Source organism: Pollicipes pollicipes, unplaced genomic scaffold (genome assembly GCF_011947565.3).
Source record: "Pollicipes pollicipes isolate AB1234 unplaced genomic scaffold, Ppol_2.1 Scaffold_4881;HRSCAF=5763_pilon_pilon_pilon, whole genome shotgun sequence".
NCBI lineage: Eukaryota > Metazoa > Arthropoda > Thecostraca > Pollicipedomorpha > Pollicipedidae > Pollicipes > Pollicipes pollicipes.
The window spans coordinates 59,795,759-59,808,709 of NW_023596576.1; the positions used below are offsets into that span (position 1 = coordinate 59,795,759).

General features: G+C 51.6%; 1 protein-coding gene across 1 annotated transcript in view; it reads left to right on the plus strand.

Moving 5' to 3' along the window:
- The window catches only part of LOC119100692 (U3 small nucleolar RNA-associated protein 15 homolog), a 31,219-nt gene that overhangs the window by 140 nt on the left and 18,128 nt on the right, over window positions 1–12,951 (plus strand). The window contains exons 2-8 of the mRNA XM_037223769.1: window positions 218–388; window positions 633–722; window positions 2,018–2,202; window positions 3,521–3,825; window positions 5,184–5,404; window positions 5,767–5,946; window positions 7,084–7,278. Of these exons, the coding sequence (XP_037079664.1) occupies window positions 299–388; window positions 633–722; window positions 2,018–2,202; window positions 3,521–3,825; window positions 5,184–5,404; window positions 5,767–5,946; window positions 7,084–7,278 (1,266 nt within the window). The 5' untranslated portion in view covers window positions 218–298. The remainder of the gene's footprint in view (window positions 1–217; window positions 389–632; window positions 723–2,017; window positions 2,203–3,520; window positions 3,826–5,183; window positions 5,405–5,766; window positions 5,947–7,083; window positions 7,279–12,951) is intronic.

Genomic DNA, 12,951 nt, shown 5'->3' on the forward strand with positions numbered 1-12,951 from the left:
GACATGATAGCCATGACTCGGCCTCCAGAAAACAGGTGATTTACATTAGCTATGTATACGCGTGAATTTTGCCTTAGCGACCGTAGCCCAGGTAGTCGTACATTCTGCACTTGAATACCATTTCTATGCAGATTGGCCAGCATCATTATGAGGCACTTTGAGGTATGTAATAAGTATTCCATCATTTAACACGTTATGATTTATTATTATCTTTCAGGTGGGCACCATGTGAAGAGGCAGACATCTGCTACGTATTTGAGTGTGTATCCTACAACTGATCTTCATTTAGTGCAAAATTATGGGTGACTTCAAGAAGACATTAGTCAAAGCTTATCCAAGACAAGGGACAGGACTGACACCTGACAATATCTACTGGAAAAATTTTCAGGTAAGCAAGATGCATTAGTTATTAGATGACTATTGAACTGTGGTTTGCATTAAGAGAGGTTTTGAAGGCCTTAAAGCAATGTTCTTTGTTTTTGCATTCTGCTTTGATATGAATCTCTTGTGTGACTTTTACAGTAACCTAATGCCAGTTGGAATTATTCATTGTTCAGATCACAATGCTATAGTATGGTTAAGATTAAAGTTAGTAGACTGTGTACTTACATATTTTGACTTTTCTGTTTCAGTTTCCAGTCACAATACAGGAGTTTGGATCAGCTGACTTTGTGGACTTCTCTGCAGATGGTGAATATTTTGCAGTGACAGCTTCTGCTAAGGTAATATGTAAGGGAATGCTAGTGTATTATTATATTATGCACTGTGGCTCATTTGTCAGCATATTTGTGCATCATGACTAAAAACACCATTTATATAGATAGATCTATTAACAGTGGCTGTTCTTTAAATCATGTGACACATCATAACATAACCTGCACACCAGGGTGTCCCAGAAAAACACCAGAAAGATGTGGTTGATCAAGGCTAGTTTGGTTCTGAATTCAAAATAGGTTCAGTGACATTTTGTTATTCAAATTAATGGATGCTTTATATTTGGGAAAGGAGCTTGAAGTTTCATAGCCTCAAGCCATTTCCACTTTGAAGAGCTGTGGAAGACATTTAGAAACAGACATTGACATTGATGTTAGGATGCTAGAAACAAAGCCATTAGCATTCCTATGCCTTGCTGATTCTACTTAAGTTGGTGATAACATCTTACTGTACCTCTTGAACAAAGGGGAACATAGTTAGGAGAGGTACAGCAGTAGTTAAAAAACACCTTAAAGCATTGCATCAAGATTGGTCTCAAACAAATCTTTGCTGCAATAGTGACCCATTGGTGTGTAGGAACGTGATGTGAGCTGGTTTGACCTCACTGAACCCATCTAATGTCACTTTTACCTTTCCCCTAGGTGTTTAACCTCAGCCAAAAGAAAGGAAATGTTAAGTCAAATGAAATGAAATAAATGTGGGTTTTTTATGTTGACATTTGACATGGCTTGACACTTCCTTTGGTTGATGTTGAACATAAAGCTCAAAGTCAGATCAGATTGGGATAAAAAAGGTTAAATAACCTCACTTTGTGTTGGTATACACATCATCAAGCCTCTTTGGTCTCAATAATTTGTTGTATAATACCCATTTCACAACAGTTTGAAATCTATCCATTTATTAGTGTAGCTGCCTCCTCCTTTTCAATCTTCATATCTTATATATATATTCCTTCAGCCAAGTGCCACACCAGCAATATACCACAATGACAAATGTGGAATAAGGGAGGGGGGGGGGGGGGAATGCCACAGCTTAAAATCACTGTAGTTCACATGCCCCAAGACTCATTCCATTTGACATGCCTTTTAGTATGCTAATAGTATTATAAAGTACCTTGTAAATGTGGATTCTGATCAAGGGAAGTAAACAAAATGCTCAGTTATTTTCATAATGCAGCTTATTCCTTGCCAGGATTTTCAGGTGTCTTCAGCAATGCATGTATCACATTGCTTCATGATGTTTTTGCTCAACCACATATAGTTGCATCTTTGCATGTATCTAACTAGAGCATTGCCTGTTACAGGTTAAGATTTATAGCAGCGATTCCAATGATGTGTCTAAGGGCCTCAGTAAGTTCTCAAAGACGGCCTTCGGCGGCAAGTTCAGGAAGGATGGCCGTTTGCTGTGCGCGGGAAGCGAGGACACCAGCGTTAGGGTGTTCGACGTCAACAACAAGCATCTGCTGCGACAGTTCAAGGGGCATGACAGGTATGACTTGAGAGGCCACACCGGTGCAGCAAAGTCGCCCAACAACGCCTTTTTTGTTTTTGACTTTGGTCGTTTTCTATAAGAGTTCCTTAGTGAGGATATACACATTTAGGTATCTCGCCATTGTTGTTGTAGCTGTTGTGTCAGAAATGGCCTCGTGGTCATGCTTTACTAAGAAAGCATTCAGATAATGCGCTGTCCTTAAACCCTTCAGCTGGGGAGCAGGCCTACTGCCCGTACTGGTTGGTTATGATGGGAGTATGAGTCACTACCAGATGACATCGGTGCACCCGAGTTAGCCAGTCAGCTGGCCGAGGTTTCGTTTGCGGTCGTGCCTCGCCTCTTTCGCAGTTGTGCCCCGCCTCGACTCCGTGCCTCGATTAGATCGTGGACCGCCGAACACCGGTGCGCGTCCGCAGACCCACGATCACCGTCGTTCAGACGCCTTTCTGGTGTTGGACAAAAGAGGGCTTGGTAGCGTCGTTTACAGTGCGTGCAGTGCCATATTTAACTGACAAACACAGCGAGCTGCCATGATTATTTCTGCTCTGCATTCTACTGGCTATACTCCGAATCGTTTCTCCGTGCTGCACATGCTCCTTGCAAGTGCTATGACATAAAATTCTGACTGCCCGACTTTCCGTCGGGAGACTCTGGTTGGCGAGCTCGCCTCCGCCGCGCGCGCTGCGGTGCCTCCGCGCTGCCGGTCGGTGCTTGACTCGCGCCATGCCTACCTTTCACCTTGCCTGCCTCTCGCTGTACCTGCTTTTCGCTGCGCCTACCTCTTCCCGTGCCTGCCTATCATCCTGCCTCTTTCCGTACCTGCCCCGTCCCCCTGCCTCTTCTCGTGCCTGTCTCTCGTCCTCCTGCCTCTCTCCGTGCTAGCCCCTCGTCCTGCCTCTTTCCGTCCCTGCCTCTCGTCCCCCTGCCTCTTTCCGTGCCTGCCTCTCGTCCCCCTGCCTCTTTCCATGCCTACCTCTCTTCCCCCTGTCTCTCTTCCCCCTGCCTCTCGTCCCCCTGCATCTTTCCGTGCCTGCCTCTCGTCCTGCCTCTTTCCGTACCTGCCTCTCGTCCCCCTGTCACTTTCCGTGCCTGCCTCTCGTCCTGCCTCTTTCCGTACCTGCCACTCGTCCCCCTGTCACTTTCCGTGCCTGCCTCTCGTTCTGCCTCTTTCCGTGCCTGCCTCTCGTCCTGCCTCTTTCCGCGCCTGCCTCTCGCCGTACCCGTCTCACCGTGCCCGTCCCTCTCCGGGCCTGTCTCTCCTCCCGCCTGCCTCTCGGCCGCCTGTCTGACTCGTGCCGTGCCCCGCCCGCCCCAGGCCGGTGCATCGGTGCGCCTTCACGGGCGACGGCTTCCGCGTGGCCAGCTTCTCGGATGACCGGAGCGTGGCGCTCTGGGACGTGGGCGGCGAGGCGCGCCTGCTGACGCTGAGCGGCCACACCGACTACGTGCGCGCCGGCACGTGCAGCCCGGCCGCGCCCGACACGCTCGTCTCTGGCGGCTACGACCACGCCGTGCGCGTGTGGGACGCGCGCGCCGCCGCCTGCACGGCCGTCATGGAGCACGGCGCGCCGGTCGAGGCCGTGCTCGTCTTCCCCTCGGGCGGCCTGGTGGTGTCAGCAGGTCAGAGACGTCGCCACGGGCGGCATGGCGTAGTGTAGCGCGCGGCTGGGCAAGGCTTGGGCAGGGACGTTGCTAGGCTCTGGTCTTGCGCTTGGCCTGCTCGGATTCGGTCTGTTCCGTTTGATTTCACTTAACCCGTTTCAGCTGATCTATTGTCAGACGAGAATCCCTGTGCAATTCCATGCAGAATCGGGCCCTGATGACAATCGCATCAGAGAAAAGATATGGTAACTCGTTACCCGTGAGCCCCGTGCAAAGACATTGCCTAGATGCAACATATATATATATATATATATATATATATATATATATATATATATATATATATATATATCGTGTGCCGGCAGGGGGGGGGGGAAGAAGGAAAAGATGCGTGTGTGCGTATGTGTGTTACATGGCGTTACATCAGTGCCCATCCCCATTTCATCGAGTGGCACGAGGGTGCGTATGTGGAACCCGATGCCCGTCACCCGGACGAAGGTGCTGCCGATGTCGTTCCCTCTTCAGTTGCTACTGAGACGTTTGTGTGGGACTTAACGGAATATCTTCTCCGTCTGGTACGGATTTGGGAGTGCGTGACCTGTTGCCAATGTATCTCCTCGATAGGGTGGTATGAAGGTGTCAGTGCGAGGCCAGGTGTCTGTGTCTGTGCACCTCAGCCAGGTGTTATGGGGCTGTGGGAGTGAGACTCGTGTCGGTACACTTCAGCCAGGTGTTATGGAGCTGTGGGAGTGAGAGTTGTGTTGGTACACTTCAGCCAGGTGTTATGGAGCTGTGAGAGTGAGACTCGTGTCGGTACACTTCAGCCAGGTGTTGTGGAGCTGTGGGAGTGAGAGTTGTGTTGGTACACTTCAGCCAGGTGTTATGGAGCTGTGGGAGTGAGAGTTGTGTCGGTACACTTCAGCCAGGTGTTGTGGAGCTGTGGGAGTGAGAGTTGTGTTGGTACACTTCAGCCAGGTGTTGTGGAGCTGTGAGAGTGAGACTCGTGTCGGTACACTTCAGCCAGGTGTTGTGGAGCTGTGAGAGTGAGACTCGTGTCGGTACACTTCAGCCAGGTGTTGTTGAGCTGTGAGAGTGAGACTCGTGTCGGTACACTTCAGCCAGGTGTTGTGGAGCTGTGAGAGTGAGACTCGTGTCGGTACACTTCAGCCAGGTGTTGTGGAGCTGTGAGTGAAGCGAGACCCCGAGACCCCGAGACCCTCGCACCGTGGACCCCGGTGCGAGACCCCGTGTCTGTGTACCTGAGTCAGGTGTTGTGGAGCTGCGGGTGTGTGACCTCTTGTCTGTACACCTCGGTCGGTTTTCCTGGAGCTGTGTTCACGTGTCACGTCACCATTATCGCTCCTCCGTCGCGTCAGGTGGCACAGAGGTACGCGTGTGGGACCTGGCGGCCGGCGGGCGCCTGCTCAGCCGACTCAGCCACCACAGCAAGACGGCCACCTGTCTGTCGCTGTGCTCGGACGGCCGCCGCCTGGCCTCCGGCTCGCTGGACCGGCGCGTCAAGCTGTTCGACACGGCCAGCTACCAGCTGGTTCACACGCTCGAGTACCCGTCGCCGGTGCTCAGTCTGGCGATCGGGGTGAGTCTCAGACGCGCGCGCGGGCGCCGCCAGATCAGGATCGTCTCGTAGCTAGGCTCGTGTCGTGTCCAGACTCCTTTCTCACGCCGACGGAGCGCGGATCAAGCAGACTTAAACGTCGGAGTCGTACCCCGTTGTCGGTATTTGCAGCCGCCCTGGAGTATGTGTCCAGCTTCTTCTGGATTGATCATTCAATGTTTGGAGCGCTCCCCTCGCTGCTCACGTTGGTCTTTATACCTATGAAACGTGTCCGTTTGCTGGCGTTGTTGAGCTCGGTAGCCCGAGCTGGGCCGAAGAGCGCACTGCCGGCCGCCGCCTGTGCGCCCGGCACCTGACCCCGGCGCGTTCTGCGGCGCCCCCAGCTGGACGACAGCAAGATCGTGGTAGGCATGGCGGACGGCCTGGTCTCGATCGAGGACCGGCGGCGGGAGGAGGCGCCGGCGGCGGCGGCGGCGGTGCCGGCCGGACGGCCGGGCCGGCGCGCGCTGCGGCACCGCCAGGACACCATCAGCCAGCCGGCGCGCTCCGAGCAGGAGAGCGCGGTGAGAGCGACCGCCGGCCGATCCGCGGCGCGCCTGGGGACCATCAGGTCATGGGGGAAGGGTATGGTCCGGGGTGGGACAGACATGATCATTGCCATCTGAAAGTTCACGTTGTTGATATGTGTGTGTGTATGTGCATGCCTACGCCGCCTTGCTTTTTATGGGTCCAATTTTAATGCGCTAAAGCGAAGGTGCTGACAAGAAGTGGAAGAATAGGTGGTTATTAAGAATTTGTCTGAAGCAATTTACTGCTCAGTGGGCCGGATCGCCAAAACAGTATTTCGAAATTTTCGTCTTCGAATGTGGATTAAGATGTCGAATCATACTCTCGTATCTTTGGTTGACTTCATTTAAGTCAGCCTTTTGACACCCAAATATCTGTTGCCCTCGTAACCAAATGGAGATTATGCAAGCTTTGCTGGCCCTATCATTTCGGGCGAAAACAACCGCAAGCATACCAAATTTACATAAATTGCTTAGAACTATTTTACGTCAGCCGCATCAGAACACAGACTATTTTGAACAAAATTGTTTGTGGTTCCTTTTCAATCTGAGGCTGGTGTGGCACGTAAGATGTGATCATTTAAGGTTTGTGTTGCATGTACGTACCTGAAGTGAACCATCGGTGAAGTATTTGTTTCGAGCAAGGCGTTTTGCCAGATTGTGGGCTCAGAAAGAGTTTCACGCTCCATTAGAGTACACGCTTTATGACCGCGTTTCGGCAAACGGTTGGAGGGCAGGTCTGATGACAAGACAGTTTCGTGATTTTTACTCTTTGCAGCGGGTTGTCATTGCATCGTGTAGCGCATTGCTGTGACTTACACATCGCGTGCCGTGCCGTGATCGCATGGGGACTATTTTGAATGCGTGCGCGACACGACGTCCTTCATTAGCAAGACGCTGCCAAGTGACTGCCGACGTTAAGTCTCCAACACTAGAACCTACTTCCAGTGTGGCGTAGATCCCGTGACGTGACATTGACGTGGCCTGGCATTATCATCAGGGCTATGCATGGTGACACGTGTGCATGTTTACGGTACAGACTCCACCGTTCATCGCGCCGTGCCTCCTTCGCCTGGTGACCCCCCCCCCCCCCCCGCCGCGGGGCGGAGCTCATCAGCACCCGTTCGTCGGCAGGCGGCCGCGGCACCGCTGCGTATCCAGCTCGACAAGTACGACCTGCACCTGCGGCGCTTCGAGTTCTCGCGGGCGCTGGATGCCGTGCTGGAGCGCGAGGTGGTGCGCCGCCAGCCGGAGCGGACGGTGGCCGTGCTGCAGGAGCTGATGCGGCGCGGCGCGCTGCCGGCCGCCGTGGCCGGCCGCCAGGGCGCGGCGCTGCGCCGGCTGTGCGGCTTCGTCGGCCGCCACCTGCCGCGGCCGCGCTTCACGGCCGCCCTGATGGACGCGGCCGCCGTGCTGGCCGACGTGTACGGCGAGCGCGCCGGCCGCGGCGACCCGGACGTCGACCTGGCGCTGGAGGCGCTGCGCTCGGCCGTCGAGGCGCACCTCGCCTACCTGGACGGCCTTCTGGCGCTGCAGGGCGGCCTGGACATGGTGCTGGCGGCGGCGGCCGAGCCGGCGTCGCCGCCGCAGGCAGCGATCGAGGCGGGCCTCCCGCCCGCGGCCGCCAGCTGACGGGCGGGAGCGCCGAGCGGTGTGGAGAAGGGTTGATACGGGGGCTGCCGGGCGAGCGGACGCCTCCGTCTGTCGAATGTGACTCGTCATGCCAAAGACCTGGCCAACGACGACAGCCGCTAGTGAGTCACTGTTGGAATTTTTGCGAAATAAAAATGTGATGCATAGAAAAGCGCATCGCGTGCAGTTTCCAGCATGTGTCATACTATTACAATGTACACAGTAATGGCTCTGAAGCGAGTACTTAACCCTGATGTGGGATGGAGAACTGACATTGGCCGTAATACAGAGGAAGATGCCGGCAACCAAGCTATCATGAGGACGCGACACGAAATGGTTCTGAGTTCGGGATGGAAAAAATGTCGGCGCTTAGTTCAGGGCTGCTGCTGTCAATGGTGTGCGGAAGCGGAGGGACTGATAGATTTATGGATAATGGATTTGCAAAGGCTATGCAGTGGCACGCGCGTGGGTGTGACTGACTCCCAAAATCCGGCAGGGGGGGGGGGGCACAATTTTGCGTATTCCCCTCTGACAAGTCCTGTTTCCGCATCTGGTTAAGGGACGAGCCATTGGAAGCAACGGTGGTTAAGAATGCAAATGTGGTTTTCATAAACAAGATGCTCAATCATTTAAAAGATGTAGCGCATAAGCTGTCCGGTCTTTACCTGCAAGCCGTCCAATTAAGAGTGCTTTCTGCAATATTGCAGTACTGCCACGGCTCCACTTAAGCATTGGATTAATTCTAACATTTTGACCTACAAAAAACTGGAGAACGTTTGCCAAAACTGGGTCCAGATTTCTATCCAGCGTAGCAGTGATGCAGGACACACTGATGAGCAAGAGCGGACGATCGTAAGAGTAAGGGCGTGGATCAACATGTGCAGTGTCACTCCAGTGGTGCCGCTTTATACACGGGGGCCCAAGCCTCTCCCCTCAATGCTGACTTAGCCCCCCCATGCTACTCTGAGCCCCCTCCCTGGTAAGCACGAGCAAAAAAGGAATACTGGACCAACGGAATGCAGAAAATTTCCCTGGAACGTGGGCACACTAGGTACATACCTGGCTATATCGCCTTAGGTTCGCGTTAATTTTGTGCCGTATGCTACCCTGTAGGTGCCTAACATATTTGTTCCATTTCGACTCCTTTAAACGCTAGGACATTCTGCAGTTATTCGCAGGTTTCACGCAATTGACCTGCATTGGGACAAGAAATGGACTGCAATATGCGGCGGCTTTTAAATTACGATGGCCAGTTAATTGGCATGGTTGGACATTTTTCAGTCTAGAAACGGAAGCTGCACATCGGCAATTCATTGATTACACCTCTGAAAATTCTTGGCTAAGCTGATGTAGACACTTTTGAAGATGGGTACACGCAGGGCTTTACAATCGGAGAGGGGGGGGGGCAGCTTCCAAATGGAAACTAGACCGCAGGCCGCTTTTGTAATATATGTTTTATCCATGGCATTGAGATCGCGGGTATAACTGGCCAAATGCGGGAGATCACGTTTCCGGGGTACGTTAGAGCAGGTTAACCGGCTGGGCCCTCCGAACCGGTTTGAAAAAGTGACGCCCCTGGGTAACCCGTTCGTGCGTTTGGTAACACGATCATGGCTCGCCCGTTTCGATGCCATCATAGAACTGGTGTCGGATCTCAGCGACCAAGGCACGCGAAGGCGTGGAACTGTCCACACGGTGTAGACGAATGCGGGATGGTATTCAAGGGTAGCGCTGGGGGCATCTGCCCCCCCCCCCCTTTTATCTGCCCTCCCTTTCAATTTCTTAATCATCGATATGCATGTGAATAAATGTCGAGTTCTAAAATATTTGTCGAGAAGATCAGCTGATCACCAGCACGTCCTGTTCCTCTTTAACCAATGGGAAAAATTATGTATTATGTTCTCATCCACCACCCATTCCCACCCCCGATTGCTTACTCATGCATACGCCCCGGACATAGGTGCCGGCCGCAGCTCCCAAACAGATCCGCCAGCTTCCCGACCGATAGGTTCGCCAGTAATTGCACAGTGTTGCCTTTTTCAAAACCGATCAGGAATGCAACACGCTGTGGACTATCGGCAAAGATCGGATCCCGAAAGCCACGGGGGACATGTAGCCCTGTTTATTGTGGGTATTGACCACGCAAAGTCCATGTGTTTTTCTCAATGCACACGCACAAACACACACACACACACACACACACACACACACACACACACACACACATATATATATATATATATATATATATATATATATATAATACATATATATATATATATATATGTGTGTGTGTGTGTGTGTGTGTGTGTGTGTGTGTGTGTAATATATGCGTGCGTGCGCGCGCGCGCGTGTGTGTGTGTTTTGGAATGCTTCGTCAATTGAAATTGCCGAATCTAAACCAGGCTCAAAGCTAGCCATTTTTGAAGCTTTTCGTGGATTATTCGCAGGAATGGCACTATGTGGAACTTTGTTTATGAAATTGTCGTATGATTATGAAATAAAAAGGTGCTATGAATGCATTGACAACAAACCCTTGGTGTGCATGGCCAAATGTGTCTGACAACGTCTATACAACAACCAACAACTCTGTTTTCCTTCGGCCGGCCCGCCGCCAGCACGCATATTAGATGAGCGAATACATTCAACCAAGGAAGGTGACTCGCGCGCACTTTGTGGTACAACAGTTCATTGACCTGGTCTTACGGTAAGGGCTAAAGTCATCGGTATTCTGAAAGACAACGCTGTTGCCAGGCGCCGCTCCTCCGTCGATCCGCCGTCTTTTGAGTCACCTTGACTTTTGATGTTAGGAGGGCCTACGTCGCTCTAATGATTAACGCCGCCAGGAGGGACGCGTGATGGATTCAGACGCGACGGTGAGTTCCATGGAATGACTTTGAAAGACGTTTGTAGAAGGATAAAATAGCCAATCCACCTACGTGCCCACAGCAACGACGTCACTGGTGACCTGACCTCAGCTGGGCCATCAGTTCCGCAGGTGATGTCATCGGTCTTCACGGCGTCACCGTTGCGCGGCATTAGTAGTATTGACTGCCGCTGGGAGGGGCGGCACCACCGGGGATGGGGGGAGGACACGTCCCCCTCCACCCTCGTAAAGGAGCGACAGTCCCCTATCCCAGCAGCCTTCAGGTAGAAGAAGAGCTATTTGTTTATGCGGATTTCCACTAAGATGCGCCTTTATAAACGCCTCTCGCTGTGGGTGAAGGAACTGGGGGGGGGGGGGGGCACGGGACCATGCCCCCCACTTTTCAAGGTGGGGGGGGTAGCAGTGTTAACTGCCCCCTCCACTTTTCAGATCAAGGTTCTGTATAGCTTACTTTTGCAGTGCATTAAACATAAATGCTGATTTACCTAGTTCATCAACCATCTTCCTCAAGATGCGCCATCTTTTTCGTCCGGTCATTGGCCATGGCGTAGTATCATAACCGCAGCGTCGACGCCGCGCGGCCTATGGAGACTGTAACGCCGGGCCTCGAGGCCGTCGTTACTATGACTTGCGAGACAGCATGTTCAAAACCACATTGCATAGCTTTTTATCAGTAATCAGTCGTGATTGAATCTCGAACATTTTGAGGCGAACATGGGTTTTAGTCATGTTTATGCAAATTTGTGACACCACTTCATCTGCAATTTACGTTCAGAGAGTCTTCAATATCTCTGAAGAACACAAAAAACGTGGAATTCGGGTCTGTGTGACAATTATTGGACCACCTGCGGCGACCAGGGATGTTGCGTCAATGAGGATTCCTGTGCTGATCCGGGGCCAACTGCGCGTGTCAGAAGGCCTCCTGTGTCATGGAGGAAAACAGTGTGATATGATATATCCTTCTAATGACCTTCAGGTCGACCAAGAGATCCCGCCCGTGTCGCCAGATTGACAGCCAGAAGACACTTCGTGCGGGGACAGAATGGCCCTTCAGTCATTGACCGTAGACAGTAATGTGCCCCTGATGTTCTACTCAAGGGGCCCCTGCCCGGAAGGAAATCAGGGGTCTCATTATTGTTGAATGGTGTGGGTCGAAATGCGTTTAAAAAAGAAAACCAACAAGGCCATTCCTTGTTTGCCGGAGAACGTTCATTTTTCAAAATGAATTAGTATAACAAATTACATCAAAGGGTTCGAGCATACCCGCCCGCAACCTCGAAGGCAAGGACAGCGATGACCTAGGTTGCAGCTTCCGTAAAGCCGAACGGCTTCGGTCTCTGCAAGTGCCACCAGACGGCGGGCGCCGTGCTAACCTGTCTTCTGGATATATTAACAGTTACAGAAACACGAAAAAGAAATATTCTGCCTTTACCCTCCCAGTTCCACCACCGAATTCCAGTACCGCTGCGCAGTGCTTTCAGGGCTAATCCGTTCTTATCATCAGTCTAAAAATCGCACACGTGGAATATACGCCCAGACTGGCATCAAAATGCATGATTCGATGTCATGAAGTGTTCAAAGGTACTTTTTTTGAAAATCATTTTCGTCCACCCGTTGGCCACAGCTCAACATTAATTGTGGGGCCAACAAGTCTGTCGGCCTACGGAGACTGCAATGCCTGGCGGCGAGGTTTTTGTTACTAAGATTCACGAGTGTGAATGCTCAACATTACTTCACGTAACTTGTATTACAAACGGATTAAGGTGTTTAAAGGTGATTATTTAAGAAGCGCTATCATTTTCATTCACCGGTGGGCCACAGCTGAAAGTTAACCACTGGGCTAAAGCTCCGCGAATTATGGAGACTGCAACGCCTGGTGTCGATATTTTGTTGCCAAGATTTGCGAGCGCACATGTTAAGAAACCACGTCACATGACTCGTATCACTAACCGATTCTGAATGCATGTTGGACATTTTCAGACAACCATGGCTTATTTATTTATTTATTACACGTTATAAGCTTACTCCACTCAGAATGTGGCTATTACAGAGCCCGCGTCATGGAAATAAAACACTGTGGTCAGGGAGGCTCGCGCAAACACGTACACAGGCAGGCACACATGCGCAGAACGCACTCTCTCACATTCGCTTAAGTCTTTTGAAGTAGGCATCGCTATCCGTTATTGATCTGCCGCTGCAGGATATAGCTACGCAACTCATATTTGAATTGTGGAAGGCTCAGCTCGTGAATATTCTGCGGTAGTGCGTTGTAGGCGGTCAAGGTGGAGTAAATAAAACGCCGCCTTCTCGATTTGGATCTGATCACCGGCACATGTAACATATTATCCTGTCTCGTTGTTCGATAGTGAACATGGCGTCTGTGAATAAGGTGATCAGACAGCGACTCCGGCTGGGATCTTTCCAGGATACACTTCAGAAGTGCCAGTGTATGATATAAGAACATGTTGCCAGCAGACATCCCC